Consider the following 19,378-nt stretch of genomic DNA (forward strand, 5'->3'; position numbering starts at 1 on the left):
GTTAACAGAGTAATGTTAGGTACTCCGTTTCAGGTGTACAACTAAGTGAAACACTTCCATATGCCAGCTGTGCACAGCAAGTGCCCGCCCTCCTCCCCATCACCTGCCCCACCGGTCCTCCCGCCCGCCTCCCCTCTGGCCACCAGCTCGCCCAGGCTCCTCCTCCTCCACCGCCGTCTTCCTCTTGCCTTCACAGACCTTTATACGCTTCTTTTCCCGGCAGCATTATTTAGAATTGCCAAAAGGTGGAAACAACGCAAGTATCCACCAGCGGATTAATAGATAAACAAAATGTAGTGTGCATCTATGAGGGAACGTTATTTCATCTTAAAAATCAAAGACATTCTGCAACATGGGCGAGGCTGGAGAGCGTTATGCTGAGGGAGGTGAGGCTGTCGCAACCAGGTAAATACTGTGGTTCCACTTGTCTGCGGGCCCTTAGAGTGGTCAAGTTCATAGAGACAGAAAATAGGATGGTCAGGGCTAGGGGCTGGGTGCAGGAGCAGGCAGGAATGGGGAGTCACTATCAATGGGTGCTGAGTTTCAGTTGGAGAATGTGGAAGAGTCCTGGGGATGGCTGGTGACGGGGATGGCAGAGCAGCGTGAACCAATATTTAACGCTATAGAACTGTGCACTTCAAAATGGTACACTTTGTACGTGTGTGTTACCACAATCAAAAATAAAAGTAAATAAATGACGAACATGGCAGTTCAAATTAGTGGTTATGTTTGGCCAGGTTGGTGTGGAAGTTTGGGTGTTGTTGGGAGGGCCACATGGGTGCCCAGGTAGTTGTGTGATGTTCCTGTAAGTTGGGTGGAATATGCACTAGTATTTAGTAGACAGTAGACTGTCATTGTTTACAAATAGGAAGGAATGAAAGGCTATTTTTCTTGGTGAGGAGCTCACATTACCCAAATCGAAACTGATATGTAAAACTGAAGTGTCAGTTTATTGTTTATCAGTGGAAAACTGTAAAATACACCTGCATGCACACCTGTCCACCCAAAGCCACTTTTTTTTTTTTTTAAAGATTTTATCTATTTATTTGACAGAGATCACAAGCAGGCAGAGAGGCAGGCAAAGAGAGAGGGGGAAGTAGGCTCCCTGTGGAGCGGAGAGCCCGATGCAGGGCTCGATCCCAGGATTCTGGGATCATGACCTGAGCCGAAGGCAGAGGCTTAACCCACTGAGCCACCCAGGCGCCCCGCCAAAGCTGCTTTTATTGAGAGCTGGGGGAGATGTGGAAATCAGGGAGAGATGGGCCCAACCCAGATAATGGAGTGAGGGCAGACAGCCCTAAGCTTTGTGTGCTATTTTGGAATTCTTAGTGTTTTTGTATGAATGCCGTCTTTGCCACATAAGTAATGAGATGCTACAGCTAAATTATGTGGTGGCACTCTGTTATATTCTGCTACGGTTTGCTGTAGTAATGTGATAAAAACCCTACTGATCTTTGTTTTGTTGTATCTGTTGGGGTTTATGCGTGGGTGTTTTATGAAACAAAAGGTAAGATATTGACTTCTGTTGTATTAAAAGTTTCTTATGGGACTGAGGATTGACCTCAGCATGAGTTTGCTATTTTTTTTTTTTAAAGATTTTATTTATTTATTTGACAGAGAGAGATCACAAGTAGGCAGAGACACAGGCAGAGAGAGAGAGAGGAGGAAGCAGGCTCCCTGCTGAGCAGAGAGCCTGATGCAGGACTCGATCCCAGGACCCTGAGATCATGACCTGAGCTGAAGGCAGCGGCTTAACCCACTGAGCCACCCAGGCGCCCAGCATGAGTTTGCTATTATGGAATTGAAAATTAATGTTCTAGTAAAAGAAGCTTTTATGTGTTTTCCTTTATTTCTTTTACTATGTTAGAGGTTTGTCTTAGTATGTTTTAAGCATTCTCCCCTGCCTCCCTGTTTCCACATCAGTTTGTCTTTGGTGTCTCACTTTTGTACTGTGGGGGGGGGGGGTGGAAAGCATAGGCTCTGAGAGCTGACAGCCCTGAGTTCGCAGGGAGTGCCGGCTCACTCACTGCGATGGGGTGACTGGAGGCAGATTGTTTAACTTTCTGGGATGTAAGCTTCCTCATTTCTAATACAGTTTACCTTCTGATTTATCATGAAGATTCAAAGAGCGTGTGTAAAGCAACTGGTAGGAGCTTGGTAGATATCAGTTCCCATCTCTTTTTTCTTCTGTGAGATTGATACTAAAGATTATTGGAAAAGAAGCAGAACGAAAGGTCTTCACTGGCCAGCCATGAAGTTGTTCTGATAATCTAGTGTAGTGTACTGCGAAAGTTTTTTCTCGAATTTAGAATTATGTTTAATTAATTATGTATTAATTTAGAATTAATACAAGGTCTTTGCATCTTTTAAAAAATTGTTTATTTATTTATTTATTTATTTATTTGTCAGAGAGAAAGAGAGAGAGAGAGAGAGAGATCTCAAGCAGGCAGAGTGGCAGGCAGAGGCAGAGAGAGAGAAGCAGGCTCCTCACCGAGCAGGGAGGCCGATGCAGGGCTCAATCCCAGGAGCCTGGGATCCTGACCTGAGCTGAAGGCAGACGCTCAACCGACTGAGCCAGCAGGTGTCCAGATCTCGAGGATTTTTGTCTAATATCAACAACTTTAGGACAGAGAGAAGAGGGTAATGGGGCTATAAAGAACCAGAGACTTCATCTGTTAATTCAAATATCATAAATTTGAATACAATGAACATCTTAGTTAAATGATAGTGTTTTTATTTTAACTTATCCTAAAATATATTCTCTTTGTCAAATTTTAATGACTTGAACATCTTGTAGTTTTAATTTTTCCATCTGAAATAAATTACATTAAGTGCATTAATATATTAAGAAATATTTCACTGTAGTTTAACAAAGCTTTCTATAAAGCTGTTTTCTTTGCCTTGGGACCAAAACTTCTTTTGTCCAAATGCTTAATGATTACCTTGGGAGGAAGTGGGGGAAATGTTTGACACTCTACGGACGCCTGTTTGTAGCTTGTTTCATGGGTTAAGAGGAATTAATACCTGCCTTTATTTTCTGCTCCTAGTTAGTGTTTCTATCCATCTTCCCAGATGACGGCATATATGTTTGGTGCAGTCTTGATGGCATGCTGAGCAAACCTTACCTTCGTGTTACTAAGAGACTCTTTTTGTTAAGTGAACAGTGGCTTGATATTTATTTTAAATGCTCTGTAAATGTAGAAAATTTTCCCAGGCTTTCCTGTTGGGTGGGGCCATAGTATGTAACATGGTGTTTACATACCTTCTGAGAGGTCAAGATGTCCAGGCAAAATCTTGTTTGAGTGTTCATCACCACAGAAACATGTCAGCTTATTGTTAGAACTTTTGTATATACATTGTCATTGTCACTTCATTGATCTTCAGCACAAAGCAATTAAGTGTGCAATTGACAAGTACAAAAAGTTCTAAAAGCAATTTTAACTATTTTAATGTTTTAAACTTTTACCTGTTCATTGCTTATTTAAATCTTAAATCTCTGTCCACATGTATTTAGTTTTTACTAGTCTATTCAATTTAAGCTTTTATAGTGTTTTGATAGTTGTAATTTTCAAAATAATATTGATGTGAAACTAGTGTAATTATATAGCTTGCTTTTCTTAAAATACACTATAGTGTTTTATTAGTGGAAAGAAAGTACTTAGTTTCAATGCTGTTTTTAATAGTAGTTTTGAGTGCTTATTGAACTATCATTTTAATAAAAGGTGGAGTTTCATTAAAGTAACTTAGATTCATGGTTTTTGGGTGGGATTAAGATAAGTATTCATATTGGGGATAAAAATATTACAGAGTTCCAGAGATCTTAATAATGTATGACATAGTATAAACATTCAAAAGTACTTGAAAGAGGTACAACTGTTGATAAGTTCAAGTTCTTATAGTTTGTGATCTTATATTCAAGAGACTTACTTTTTAAGATAAACAGTGGAAACCTTTTTCCTCTCTGACAATCTTCTGCCACTTTGTTATTTGCAGGGTATTTCAGTAAGTTACTCTGACATCTGGCACATCTTTTAGCTCAGCATATGCAAGAATAGAGTTGATAGGAACCTTCCCCTTGGGGCTTCCTAGCTCCTGATTCTGACTCTTAATGGAAAAATGAGCAGTAGGCATATTTTTTTGCTTATATGCTGTCCTGCTGGTGATTAATGGTAGTGATAAAAGCTCTCTCAATGCTTTCATTACTTTGCAGACAGAATCACATACAAAAGTTTAAAAATCTCACACATTACATGCCACAAAGCCTGTACTTTTTAGGCTTTGTAATACTTTTATGATCTCAAGAAAGGTGGTAACTGCAGTTTATGTATTTTTGGCACTTGTAGGAGCCGGTCAATTCTGAATTAACAGATGAAGTCTCTGGTTCTTTATAGCCCCATTACCCTCTTCTCTCTGTCCTAAAGTTGTTGATGATAGAAAAAGGCTGCCACATTGCATTTAATGAAAGAATTTATGTTTTTCTATTGGTGTTGCTAAAATTCATAAATGTGACACTTCAGTGACTTCAAGTTGGGCTCATTTTTACCTCATTTAATAAAAAAAAAAAAAAAAAAGAATACAGTTAAAAGGAGAACATAACTGTCCTGGCCTCCTAGTGGGCTGAGTCAGAATAACAGTGATTTCTTCCTACAGCCGTCCGCAGTCTTTCACCAACAGGCATAATCCTGTCCAGCAAATTTGGTGACTTGCTCTGTGGCAGCCTTTTCTGTAAGTGTAATATTGCTAATTCACTCTTTTGTACTTAGACTGATAACTGAAAATGAGATTTCTTTTTGTGAGTTATTTGCTATTTTTCAAAAGAAATATTGAGGGTAAATTTTGAACAATTTATATGATTTGACTACAGAAGTCTTTTTTTGTTAAATTATTCTTACATGACTGCTACGCATGTGAGTATACATTTTAGATATTTCTTCTTGATATTACTCAATATCTGAAATAGAAAAAGGCATCTTTTTGAATTATATAGCTTGTTTCTTTTTAGAAAAACTGTTCATATATATATATATATATATTTAACAATAAGGGATTTATTTGAGGACTTAATATGTCAGTGTAGGGGAGTAAGTGTTTGGGTCTTGAACCTTAGTATCACTGTCAGTCAGGTCATATGTAGGCGGCATTTTAAAAATTATTTTTCTTAATGAGAGAATGTAATTTTTCTTAATATAAACAGAAGGGGGTGGTTTTTGAATTTAGTAGTAGATTATCTCTTTTTGACATTAATGCTAATGAAAATATTAAGTAGAGCAATAGCATGTTAAATCAGGTTACTTCAACAAAGCTGTTTTTCCAATAATTTTATATCAAGGCTAAATTTAGAAAAATAACCAGAAAGTACTTCAGAGTACAGAGAGTATCTGACTTATATCAGATTTCATTAGCAGCAGGGGGTTAATAATCTGCACTGACCAATATGATAACCACTAGCCTTGTGAGGCTGTATAAATGTAAAAGTACTAAAATTACATAAAATTAAAAACTAGTTCTTCATTCATAGTAATGATATTTTAAGTGCTTGATAAACACATATGGCTAGTTGCTGTCTTCTTGGATAACATAGACTAGAACATTTCCATCGTCACGGAAGGGTCTGTTGGACAGCACTTCTGTATGCTATTAAATCATAAATAATTTGCTTCATCTATAATTATTTTGTACACCACCTAAACAGCAGAAGAAAGAGTAAGACCCAACTTTAAGGATGTATGTATAGCACCTCATTTGCTTAGAAGTGGTGCTAATGAGCCTTGATGTTTATTTGTTGGTGCGTTACTGCACCTGTTTCCCTGTTGCCGGCCTGTGTTTCTGTAGCAAGTTCTGACTGAGAGCGATGTGATCAGAGTTGTGTTTTGTGGAGATTGCATTCCTGCTGCAGTGTAGGCAGTACGTCAGGCAGAGAGAGGCCAGAGCTGGCCATCGGACTCCTAGCTAGCAAAGCAGGGAGTTGTCCAGGTAAGATGAGTGTGGTAGCAGAAGGAGAAGTGGATAGAGTTAGTCATAATGACACAATAGAATCAGGAGGCCCTGGTGTTTGAATAGATTAGGGTCCGAGTGTGAGTGTGTGTGTGCGTGTGTGTGTGTGTGTGTGTGTGCGTGCACACATGCAGGAGGGTGGGATGACAGGGGTATTTGCAGCGTCGGGAAAAAACAACACAGTGGGTACTGGTGCCATCAGTTGGGCTATGTTAACAGTGAAGGAGTGGGTTTAGGGGATAAAGTGGGGAGTCTGACTTTAGAATTAAATGTAAATACTTGTGAGATACTTGAGGGGAGGAGGCAGCTCAAAGGTATGGATCTTGGTCTCAGTGGTGAGATTTGGACGAAAGATACAAACTTCAGAGTCATTGGTTACATGAGGAGGCAAGATCCCCTGGGGGAAGAACGGAGCGGTCTATCTGGGGTCTTCATCAGATGCGCTCTCTTCGTCAGAATTAACTGAGGTGTCTTTGGGCTGGTTCTCAGGGATTGGCAAGCCCCTTGCTAATGCTGACGTGTGCCAAAGTTTGAGAAGCACTGATCCAGCATGTTGAAATGATGAACATCTAAGCCTGAGCCATGGGAGAAGAGGAATCTGAGGTGTTTTCCTTTATGTAAAGAATGAAAGAAATAAGAGCAGAGACGGAGAACCAGAGGTAGGGAAAGGAAACTGAGGGATGTGCAGTCCCTCCAGTTATATCCCACTAAGGAAGAGGTAAGGGCAGCTACAGGTTCCTAGAAAGTAGGAGATGAGATGTAGGATCAAGGAGAATGGAAAACATTTAAAAAACTGAGGGCATCGTTAGTCAGCTAGAGATCAGCTTAAGTCGTGCCACGTAACAGCAAAGGCCCACTTTGGAATGTCGTAGCACATGTTTCTCAAGATTTTGTAAATTTCTTTCCTAGGACTGAGAATTCAGGGAGTGAGCCACCAGTAGAGTTAAGGTAGTCTGGTAGAAATCAAAGGGACCCGGAATATTAGAATTATTACTGGTACCGAAGTATCATTAAAATACATATTTCAGCATAGGGTACAGGCAAGTGAAAATAAGACTGGAGGAGTGGAGGTTATAATGAGGAAGACCAGAGTAGGTTAGAGGACTGGATGTACTGGAGAGGAATATGGAGCGGTCTCACAGTCTTGAGTTCGTAGAGGCGGGTCTGAGAGACGAGAGAGTCAACTAGTGCGCGTGCTGGGCTGGGGGAGCATGGAGGTTAAGTTCATTAGGAGCTTGTATGTTAGTCATGATGGCAAGGCAATGATCAGAAATGCTTGTGTACCTGGTGTTGACATCAGCAAGAAACTCGGGATTGTTTCTTATAGGTCCGTGAATAGTAGGTGACAGAGATGTGAAGAAGGTGATAAGCTGGCACTAGGAGAGATAAATTTATTTTATTTATTAAAGATTTTTATTTATTTATTTGACAGAGATCACAAGTGGGCAGAGAGGCAGGCAGAGAGAGGGAGGAAGCAGGCTCCCTGCTGAGCAGAGAGCCCGATGTGGGGCTCAATCCCAGGACCTTGGGATCACGAGACTTGAGCTGAAGGCAGAGGCTTAACCCTCTGAGCCACCCATGTGCCCGTAGGAGAAGTAAATTTGATCCAGATACACAAATGATAGGTGAACTCCAAAGCCTTGAACATTTAAAAAACAAAGGCAGTAATTTGAGCCATTACAGTTAACCCTGATATTGTGCCTACTAAGCACCCAGCCTAATGGCTAAGCACATTACTTATGTTAACTCATTTGATCCTTATAATGACCCCATAAGGTAGGGATAAACCTATTTTACAAATGCACAGAGGTTTAGAAGTTTGCCCAGTGTTAACACGGGTGGTCAGTGATGGGACCAGGCTTTGAACCCAGGCGGTTTGCTGCTGGAGTTGGAGTCCTGAACTAGCTCCCTATACTCTCATAAACTAAACTTGGATATTTTAAAAGTTACTTTTCTGGGTGCCAATCTCTTGGAAATAATTCTTTTAAGAAAAAAATTAAAAATTAAGAACAACATTAATTTGTTCTCGTATTACTTAAAGTAATGCACATTCACACTATAAAATTTTGAAAATACATAAAAGGACAAAGTATATAAGAAAAATAGTTGCCTGTAATCATAGTTTTTATAGCTGGCCTTGCAGGGCTTGGTGTTATAGGAACATGATGACACCCCTCCTCTCTGGGAGAAGGGGCTATGCCCCAAGCCCCCCCTGCGGCTCAGCCTCTGAAGCATCAGCACATCAGGTCCTGGGGGGCCCTTACTTCTCCCACTTGTCTACTGCTTGGGTAGAGCGTTCATTACTAGATCTTGGGAGGCTTCTCATTGCGCTTAACCCAACCTGGTGGGACTCTTATTTGCTCTTCTCTAGAAAGCCATGTTAGCTGCCTGCCCTTGCTACCCAAAGCTGCCAGAAGGGAGAGGGTCTGAGATTTTACTGTACTTGCAAGCTGACAGTTAGTCGGGTTCCTGCATGGTTGTTGTAGACACGAGACTCTTGGATCAGAGACAAAGGACTTCATTACTCAGAACAGGTAAGCCACGAGCTTCCTGTTCCCCAGGACAAGCCCTCCTCCCACCAGCCTCATGGGGACATGTGGCTCCGGTGACGCCACTCCCGCTGTGGGCTCAGGTCTTAGCTGAGCAATCTCAGACCTAGGGAAACCCACACATGTGTTTCAAGCAAACTTGCCTGCCCTTTGCTCTGTGGAAAACAGACCTACTTCTGCTTCAGAGAGATACCGTCTCTGTTTTCCAAGAGTGTTTGCTATCCAGACATCCTTTAAAGATAGTCCAGGGGCTCCTGGGTGGCTCAGTTGTTTAAGCATCTAGCTTGATTTCTGCTCAGGCCATGATCTCAGGGTCATGTATCCGAGCACCTATTCTTCTTATCCATTATAAGCTCTTCACATAATATTTGATGTGTAATAAGATTCTTGCTTACAAAAAAGGACTATTGCTTAGAAAGAGGGAAGCAAGGTAAAAGAAAGTACTATTGGAAGGTGGCTACCTGGGCCACCTGGCTGGCTAACTTGATAGAGCAGCTGACTCTTCATCTTAAGAGTTGTGAGTTCAAGCCCCACTCTGGGTGTGGCGCCTACTTTAAGAAAAGAAAAAGAAAGGTGGCGGTCATGTTTTGGTATCCTAAGTGGCTTGAAGGTTGGGAAGTGCAGGTTGGAGAGTTCTTCGGGAGAGTCAGTGGGTTTTTCCGGAGCACGTTTGGGGACTTCATGTTTCGTCTCACTTGAGTCGTAACTGCAGTTAGATCTGATGTGTTAAATGAAATACAAGCATCACACACTCCAGTCTGCTGGCCTCCCTTCCTGTGAACACTGAAGGTGTGCTGACTCCACATTTAAGGACATCTCTGAACCTGCCCTGGGCAGCTCGGTGGTAAGCCTGGCCTGTGAGAGCCTCGCTGGGGCTGGGGCTGGGGCGGCTCTGCCAGGGTGTGGGCCGGGCCTTCTCCTCTCCATCTGACTGCACGCTGCGATTGACGTGCAGCCTCTCCAGTTAGCAAATAATATAGGGCGAAATTGAAGTAAGTGTGTGTTTTAGATCTTTATCACACAACTTCAACTATTTTTAATGTGGAAGGAAATATTACATGAGATGTTTTTTGAGAGACATGGATTTATTTCTGATTTTGTTTGTTGTATTAGATGTACATTAGTGCATTAGGGTATAAAGCATCAATAGGGGTCTTTGAATTTAGGTACGGATTCAGTCATTTGGTGACTTTTCAGGAATATAAGAAAGTTGTTTTTTATTCATTTGTTTGCCTTGTCCAATAAGTTTCAATGTTTCAAGCTTAGAAGCCTTGGTTTGGCTTGGTTTAGAAGACCTCTGGTTTGGCCCTGAGATCAGAATTTGTTTTATGTCTAAAACAAAACTGTGCATAAAGATGGGTTATTATATTCCGGGCACATGAAGTAATGATGGTTTTATCTAATGTGAAGAAAGAAGTGATACATAATTGATAGCTGAGTGCTGTGCCTGGCCTTGGTTTCTGCTGCCAGCTTTGGTTGGGGAGTCCCTGGGCTACAGAGCAGGGGATGCTGGCCTCTGTGGCGGCAGGGCGGGGGGGGGCGGTTGCTGGCAGCTGTGGGAGTGGAGGAGAGGGGGCACTGGTCCTTGTAGGGGTGGAGGTGAGGGGAGCGCTGGCAGCTGTGCTGGGGGCCGTGGGAGTGGTACTCGAGGCTGGTGCCCTGGGACTGGGGTCTGTGCGCACTCATGGGGTCCAGCGCTCTGATGGCTGCTTGGCTGCCGACCTGAGTCATTCTTGGTGCCCTCACTGAGAACTGCAGACAGAGATTCACCAACCTGCGCTTTAAAACATGGCTCTAAAAAATGTTTTCACTTTTTTTTTTTTTGGTTCTTTAAAGCTTGATGGTATTCTGCATAATTTGGTAAAGCAAAGTCAGTATAAACCTGACACTGTAAAGCTGGAATTTTTTAATCTTGCTAATAAATACAAATTTCCTCCCTTTCCAAAGAATCTTTGTACTTTCATATAGATAGAAGCCTAATTAATCATGAGATGAAATAAAATACAGTTAGATCTCCATTATCTTTTTCAGGGAATCCGAGCCCGCATTTTAGAAACTCTGGTCATGCTTGTCCTTCTTGCGCTCCTCATCCTCGGGATAGTGTGGGTCGCCTCGGCGCTCGTTGACAAGGACGCGGCGAGCATGGAGTCTTTGTATGGTAAGCCGGCTTCTCTCTGGGACCGCAGCCGGCGTAAAATTACACACTCGCTTTCCTGAGTGTTTTCATAATTCTTTGTGTCGTTAGCCCTTGTTGCTAATTTACAGAGTTAATAAGTCTTTAGACATGTTTAAGAAAAGAAATGAGTGTTCGTGTGTTTGCTGTATTCAGAATGAGCAGGCAGCTTTTAAGATTTTTTGTTTGTTTGTTTCTTAGTTGGATTCTGTTCTTAAAACTCCATGGAGACTTTTTTTCTCCTCCAGACAGGTTTTGCAAAAGGGTTATTTCCTTTTCTTCTATTTTAGATCTTTTTATTGTATAATTTAGAAATTGTATGGCTTAGACTCAAATAGACAATTATGATGTTTATCAAACAATTTATAGTCAACTTCAATGTATTTCAATGTACAGTATTTTGGATTTCGAAAACAGATGTGCATTTCTTTGCAGATCTCTGGGAGTTCTACCTTCCCTATTTATATTCCTGTATATCTCTGATGGGATGTTTGTTACTTCTCCGTAAGTAGTTTTCTGGCTTATTGTTGACGGGGGAATGGAGTTCTTTATTTTGGAAAATTATAGGGAAGCTTTCCTGAAGAAATGTTTTTAAAGTTGGCCCTTCACTTTTTTAATGTTAAGATAAATTTGGATAAACTAAAGCCATGAAATAAAACACATGTGGTGTTCTTTAAGGAAAGTCTCTCTTGTAGAGAGACGCACACACTCACTGAAGCATTAGACTCGACTTTTGAATAGTAACGTATAATTCCGTGGGGTGGTCTTTGTTTCACATGTGTCCAATTTTACTCGAGTCATCATAGCGTGTCTCGGAGTACTGTAAGCAGATAAATGTGGGTGTAAGGAGTGAAGATAATAGTTGGTTCTCAACTCCCACCAGCACTTGAAATGTAATCTGCTCTTTCGTTGGTTTTCTTTTATTTCTTTTAAGTGAAAAGACTTCCTCAGCCGCTGGAGTCTTGCACATACTAAGCCTTCGCCAGCCTTCAGCTGCCTGCCCTCCTTTCCCGGTCACCACCGTAGCTTTTATTGAGAAAGTGTCCCCGACAAAACACTGAGAGAATCTAAGTTGGAGACCAGAGTTTTCTTAAAACGGTGATCTGTGAGTCCGTTCTCTGTTTTGCACTATCGATTGACCTGCCTCTTCTCTGTGATCTTCCCCGCAGTGTGTACCCCCGTTGGCCTCTCCCGCATGTTCACAGTGATGGGTCAGTTGCTGGTGAAGCCAACCGTAAGTGTGTCGTCTTGTTTGTGAAATAAATGTGTTTACATCTGAGCATCTCTTAGGTTGTGAATTAGCAATCAGAAACATTAGAATATTTCTGTGGGCTTGGGACCTTGTTATTGTTGCTTTTATTTTAATCTTCTTCATCCTTGGAAATCAAATTTGTTTTTGTTTCTAAAATACTAACTACAGACACTCAGGTGGAAATTCCTCTAGCAAATTTTATGACAAAATTTACAAATACTTACAGATATTTTAGGTGTCTGTTGTATCAGTAGTAACTCTGTTATGTTTCAGAATGTGCCACATATATTCCTTGATTAACAGACCAGTTTCGTCTCTGGGAGTTGTTGCGTGTTCATTTTGATTATACTTTGCAGGTTAATCTCAGAGTTACCATATATTCATTGTGAAGTGGTTTTCAGTTGGCAGTAATCATAATGAATTGTTCCTAATTTCTTTGGCCTCTAGCTATTTTGTCAAATATTTGCTCCCATGAAAATAATTCTTTGCTGCATTTAAGGAACTTGCCGTTTACATTATTTTCACGGGTCCTCACTGGCTTAGGTCTGAATGACTCACAACCTGTTCTCTAGTCCACCGACCTCCAGCCTCTGCTCCCGCCCCCTTGTCTGATCCCGCCCTCTGCAGCTGAGGGGCTGTGCCCACAACAGGCTTGTGCTGTCACTTCCAGGCATGTCTGGGGCTTTCTCCCGTCCCTGCACCCTGCCTGCTTCAGCCACCTGACAGCGTCCTCAGGCCTGGCTCTGAGGCCGGCTGCATTCACTGCCTGTCTTTGAACCTTGCCTCATCTCTTCTTTTAAGTTAAGATAATCAAGCTTCTTTCTCTGCACCGCTCATATTCTCCAGTGTATCTCATTGGTAGCACCTATCAAATTATTTTGGTTATATGTTTGTCTTTCCTGTCAGAGTGATTAATCAAGGAAAAATTTGAGGAAATATTGCAGTAGAGGTATTCTTTCAGTAATGCATGCTTAATTTTGAGAGATTTAAAAATAAAGGACTAATAATTTCTTCATATCTTTTTTAAAAATAAAATTGGATTATTTAACATTGCTACATAAATGTATACACTCAAATAAAACATGCTATCAAATCCTAAAATGCACTTTTCTCTGGAAGAGGTTTTATGGCACTGCATTCTTAATTTCTTCCTGATTCTCTGGCAGAGGTTTTTTTTTTTTGGTCTTTTTCTCTGTTTCTATTTTCTGGCCCCCTAAAGATAGGCATATGTTCCAAGTTCTGTCTTTGGTCTAACGTGGCTCTGCTCCGTTCTCCTGACCACCTCTGCCACTTTCACGACACTTTTATATGTGTAACTCTGGGGAGCAAAAGACTCTGCAAACAAACTACACCACATGATAAATGCTGTGCCTGAGTACCCACGGAGCTGAGAGCTCAGCTCATAGAAAACCGAACTACTTACTTAGCGCCCTTCCCAAAGCTGATTTTTCTTCTAAAGTTGTCTCTTACTAACATTATTCTCAAAACTTTAGTTATCTTTGTCTCTTTTCTTTTTGCTAACACCCACTATTAATGATATTAAGTCAGTCTAGGCTCTATATTTGTGATTAGTACTGTATTTTACACACATTTCTCATTTAATCCTGCTAATAAACCCATAAGTTAGGTGGTGGTCTTATTTTATGGCCAAATTATCTATAGTTCAGGGAGATTAAGTTGGTTGAACAAGATTTCAGATCAGTCTTGGTAGGGTGGGATTTGAACCCAGAGCCGGGTTTCAGACCCTGGACCACTGTTCTATTCTGTCATAAGCTCCAGAGTACTTGAACCACGATGTTGCTGAATGTACTTCACATCTCTTCACCTTTGTACTCTGCTTAGTTTCTGATCCAGATGCCTTTCCCATTTTTAATAAATTAAGCTATCAGGTAAGAGGCTACTATCATCAAAACACTTGAGAAAACTTTTTTCTTCCCACCTAGAAGTTGGGGATCTTTCTTCCTCTGAGCTTTTGTAATGTTTTATTTTTGCTTGGGTTACGACAGGTATTTTAACCCTGTAATTACTTTTTTTGAGTTCATTCTGTCTCTCCTGGACACTAGAATGTAAGCTGTTTGAGGTCAAGGACTGTCTTTAACTCCTCTCTAGGTCCCCATCAGCTCAGAGTGGTGAAGAGTACGGGCTTCAAAAGGCAAATAACTTTTCTTTGTCAAACCCTGTTTCTTGGCACATTATAAGATGGGGGAACACAACAGTCTGATTTTCATTGGATTGTTGTAGAATCACAGGCATGGGGCACATAAGCATTTAACACAAATATCTGTGTGCCCCTCGTTGTCGCTTACTTGAATGAAGACAGACCCATACTATAAGTCACTAATGAACAGTGTGCATTGTAAGAGGAAATCTTTTTGTATGGGCTCGACCTTAAGAAAAGTAAAAACTGGACTGTGGTCCAAACAGTAAGAACGGTGAGAACACTGATTGGAAAGAAACTTGATATGATGACCCACCAAGGTATGGCCCCTTGCCTGCCTTAGGCTCGGAGCGTCTTGGATTAACTCAGCTCAGTCTGCTGCCTGCACCCGTGCTGTACATCCGCGCAGGCCTTCCCACTTTGGACTGGTGCATCGTCTTCTGGGATAGGCCCTCACTGGCGGAGGCCCTCACTGGCAGCCTGCTGACGTGGGTCAACCCGTCCTTTTCTCCTAGGTCTGTCAGCTTTTGTTCTTGTTTATTTGTGTGTTATTCTTTATTCATATCTTACTATTTTATTTTGCTACAAGTGCTAGGTCTATTGATAATAAGGGATTATCCATATTTATTGAAATACTAGGAATTACTGGATTGCTCTAAGTAAATTTTATAGAAATTAGGCACCTGATTAGATACCTGATAGGAGTTGCATGCTTTCAGACTCCTTTTTTATGAAAATACCTCATCGGGAAGCTGAAAGGCTACACATGTATAGGGTTTCCACCTTTTGCTTTTTCCATCAACTTCTCATAGTTTATTGTTTTGCTGGGAATAAGTAGTTTGGGTTTGAATGATATTAAATATGTCAGCTTTGGGCTTCTTTCAGATTTTCTCCAGAGCTAGGAATATATTTAGGATCATTTCAAGAAAGATAGCTATGTTAACAAAGCTAGAATTAAACATATTTTAGGTTTTATCAGTTGTGAAGATAGTGCAGATAATAGCTCATATAATGGGTGATTGATCAGTGGTTCTTGTTTTTTTACTAGTGTTGTATGGCAGGGTGGTGAGCGGAGTCTACACAAACACAGTATTTCTCTAGGGTTCTATCTACAGAATGATTTTGATAATACCAGTAGTCATAATTTGCAGAAAATTTTTAGTATATACAGTTGATGTAAGTGGAAAGTATTGTGTGGTGGTTACTGAGTTTATAGGTCTCTTGTATTAAATATCATATAGGTAAATATGAATGAGAAACTAGTGTTGGACAGAGTGAGCTATTCCTTCTTGCTCTAAAATATTGGTTTGGGTGTGAGATAGTGTTTAGTCTTTTGGATGTTGAGAATTCATATATTTGTTTGTCACTGAGAGAGCTGCAGTGTTCTTTAATCCTTTAAATTTAAATATATGTAGATTTTCTAATAGTCAACTTTTGATGTGTTTAGTTATATGCTAAAATATTTTTCCTTAACTTATAAATAGAATAGTGGGAGTATTTTTATTTTCAATTCCTAATGATTTTGAATCTAAATTCAGTCTAAATCGTAGACCAAATAGCCTAATGCTCTTGCAAGCACTAGTTCTGTAATGTGCATTAGTCAATGGTGTGATCTTTGAATTTAGATTCTTGAAGACCTGGATGAACAGATTTATATTATTACCCTAGAGGAGGAAGCACTCCAGAGACGACTAAATGGTATGTATGTATTCTGTGGTTAGAGCTCAATAAAAAATTATTTAATTCAGAAAAAGACAGCTAATTGAGGGGGAGAAATGCAGGCCTCTTAGCACATTGTGCTGAGTCACCAGGTCAAGATGTAAGAGTAACATGTGAATGTCCCAGGTGAGGACAGCTTTGCTAAAGACTAGTGGCACGGCGGTCAAGCACCCGTCTTTCCCTGTAGCTGTGATTAGGTGGAATTTAGCAGGGCCCGTTTGGTTCTGAGACACTGACCACGAAGGTATCCACCTCTAGTGCTGTGTATTTTAAACATGACGACTTAGTTACTGAGGTTTTGCAAATTTGCATGTTTTCTTAGTGACTTTAATATCTCTATTTCATTTCTTTCCTGTTGAAATCTTAAGATCAAAAGTAGTCTGTCTCTTCACTACTAGGTACCAAATTTGACTGTCTCAGTTGCGCTTAGGAGCTCTGTTGTTATTTGGGAATTCTGTTCGTTATCAGCCGTGATTACCATGTAAGCATGTCAAAGATCTCAAAGTTTAATTTTTATTTACCATCCTTTTGGCTTCAAATGAAGAACCAGTGAAAAAAAAGAGTAATGATATAGTTTAACAAAGAAATGATATAGTTTGGGTAAATTTTCTATTTTACTTAAATGCTTTTTACTCTGCACTCTCTTCTCCTGTGTGGTAGTTGTTTTTTTCTTTAATGTTGAAAACCAGTCCCAAGATCAGATTATTAGGAGCTAACTGTATTTCAGGATCATAATTAAAGAGCAGGTATAAAATGGAAGGTTACTTTAATTATGAAATAGAAAGAAATAGATCTACTTTCTTTAGTTACAAGTAGTGAATTTAAATAATCAACTCAAAAGTGTTGCTAACATTTAGACCTTTATTCTTAGATCAAAGAATTTCAGATTTTATCTATTTTAGAGAATTCTTGGCAATAATATTGTTCCTTTGGTACCAATAACTTTTAGATTGGAACTACATGTGTCTTTTTTTCTTCTAATGTTATTAAAGGTATTTTAATATTTAAGCCCATTTTATTTCAGAATTACAACTTTTCTCAATAGTGTCAGCTTTATAAAATTTCATTAAAGTAGTAAATATTATAATAAATTTGTCTTACTTAGGTAATCTTGCTAATATGTGATAAATATGCCTGAACTATCCTGCTGCTGCCTGCTGTGTGCAGTTATGTTTCAGCCTGAAGTAGATGGCCTTTCTGTCTTCACAGATCAGGAGGCTGAGAACTAGGAAGGGTAAAAGATAGTGCCCCTTGGGGGCACCTGGGCAGCTCAGTTGGTTAAGCATTCGACTTCTCATCTCAGCTCAGGTCTGTAACTCAGAGTTGTGGATTCGGGCCCCACAGTAGACTCCATGCAGGATGTGGAACCTATTTAACTAAAAAAAAAATACAGCGCCCCATCAGTTAAAGAATTTGAGTTAAAACTAAACCGAAATACAGCCTTTTCCCACTTTTTACTTCAGGAAAAAGTCCCCCTAGAATCTTTTTTTGATCCTTTGACTTCTCAAATGCAAGAATGGATCATTATGGCTAAAGAAATTGAAAAAGAAGTAGTTGCCAGAAGGCTAGGTATATTACAAATGGAAGCCAAACCCAAGTAAACAAAATACCCCGACTAGCACAGAAATATAATATGGAGAGGATTAAGCATTATATGATAGCTAATGCTAAGTATAATTTTGTTTTCTCCCATTTTGGTAAGCTATGCACCATTTCTAAGTGCTCTGTTGGTAGGTTGTTAAATTCTTTCTACTGACACTCTTTAATGATATGTTGGAGTAGTTGCTGTAGTGTTGTAATTTGCTCCTTGTTAGCACTGTGGACTGTTTCAGGTGGAAAACAACAGGCTTGTAACACAGATGGTTCTATAGCAAAGTGTCCCACTCTTGATCTCAGTTCAGGTTTTGATCTCAGGGTCCTGAATTTAAGCTCTATGTTGAGCTCCACACTGGGCATGGAACCTACTTTAAAAAGTATAGATCATAGAAGGTAAGTAGTGGGAATCATCCCTATGGGTTTTATTTAATCTAGTATTATGCCAAGTGTATTTTGTTTTAACAGCTATTTTGCATTTTAAATTTTTCTTAAAAAGTGAATTTAAAATAGTTTTTATTCTGGGCTCTAATTTCCTTAAAGATTTTATTTATTTATTCAAGATAGATCACATGTATACAAGCATGGGAGGGGAGGGGTAGAGGGAGAGGGAAAAGCAGCTCCCCTCTGAGTAGGGAGCCCAACGTGGGCTTGATACCAGGACCCTGGGGTCATGACCTGAGCCAAAGGCAGATGCTTAACTGACTGCACCACCCTCACATCCTATATTCTGGGCTATTGAAAAGAAATACAGAATAATAAGAGTAAAAGATTAAAAAAATTTTACAGCAGTGATGTACCCCAGAATTCCTGGTGGTGGTTTGCTAGTGGCCCTTGAGTGTGCTTTTCTTGGTCTGTGTGGGGATGTGTGATGCAGATCACAGGAGCCTTTGGGACATTGGCATGGTTTGCTCTGAGCTCAGCTTCACAGTCATTGAAAAAACATAACACTTTTTTTTTTCTTGGAGATGTATACCTTGTTTTGGTAGTTATTACATTACTGGAGTTGAATTTCTGTGCATGGGTTTTAAAGTATCAGTATAGCTTTTTGATGGGATACTTGGCCGTGACTTTTCCATTGTTCCTGTTTATCGCTTGTTGGTGCTAGTTTTGTTCTTACTAATATTAGTATTACTTCAGAAAATTTGTTAATAAGAACCTATACACTCATATACTATAAATCACTATAAATACTCTAATCACTGTCTGAGGAAGCCGTCCTGTTAGCGGTCTGCGTGGCTGCTTCTCCCCCTTTTCGGTTTGCTGCTCATCTTCTTCTAAGCACCAGACCTTGAGCAGATGAATTAAATTCTGAGTCTCAAGATCACAGATGAGTTGGCTGAAGAAGAGGAAAAACAAGGGCAAAGATCTATAAGATTTTATCCAGAACTAGAATACTTGAAAGTAAGAGAAATCGTTGATGAGAGTCGTGTGTATTCCTGGACCGGAGGGAGCCCCAGATCTCCAGCCGTCTGATGCAGACAGCCCTCCCCAGTGTCCACATCACCATGGCAGGAGCGAGATCTCAGGACTCAGCCCCGTCCTTGTGAGGCTCTGCTCCTCTGTCTCCTGCACACAACCTTCGCTATCTGCCTTGAGGCGAGGAGTAGTGCTTGCATCCTGCCCTTCCCCCTTCGCAGTCGGCATGAGGAGCCCGGAATATTCAAGACCCTGGCATCTCAGGTGGACCTCGCATCTCTCTGTGTCGCATTTCTGACCTGATTTCCCACTGTGGTGAGCTCCTGAATCTCTGCTTATACCATGTGGAACCACGCGGGCCTCAGAGCTGCTGGCTCCCGGCCGCAGAGCCACCCAGACCCTCAGTTTTCTCCCTCTTGCTGGAAGAAACTTGGCTCTCCCAGCACACACGGCTTCTCAGTCCCTCCAGATGGTAGCTCTGTTCTCGCCCGCATCCTGCGCTCCGCTCCCCCAGGAGCTTA

The 19,378-nt window shown here is 40.6% G+C and overlaps 1 protein-coding gene across 8 annotated transcripts in view; it reads left to right on the forward strand.

Moving 5' to 3' along the window:
* LMBR1 (limb development membrane protein 1) overlaps positions 1-19,378 on the forward strand; it is a 163,685-nt gene that overhangs the window by 83,244 nt on the left and 61,063 nt on the right. For all 8 annotated transcript variants that reach the window (XM_045086287.1, XM_045086285.1, XM_045086288.1 and 5 more), the window contains 4 exons: positions 10,575-10,701; positions 11,152-11,220; positions 11,886-11,950; positions 15,752-15,824. In XM_045086287.1, coding sequence (XP_044942222.1) covers positions 10,575-10,701; positions 11,152-11,220; positions 11,886-11,950; positions 15,752-15,824 — 334 coding nt within the window. The remainder of the gene's footprint in view (positions 1-10,574; positions 10,702-11,151; positions 11,221-11,885; positions 11,951-15,751; positions 15,825-19,378) is intronic.

The sequence above is a fragment of the Mustela putorius genome, unplaced genomic scaffold (assembly GCF_011764305.1).
Source record: "Mustela putorius furo isolate JIRA1106 unplaced genomic scaffold, ASM1176430v1.1 tig00000929_pilon_pilon_pilon, whole genome shotgun sequence".
In the NCBI taxonomy this organism is placed as follows: domain Eukaryota; kingdom Metazoa; phylum Chordata; class Mammalia; order Carnivora; family Mustelidae; genus Mustela; species Mustela putorius.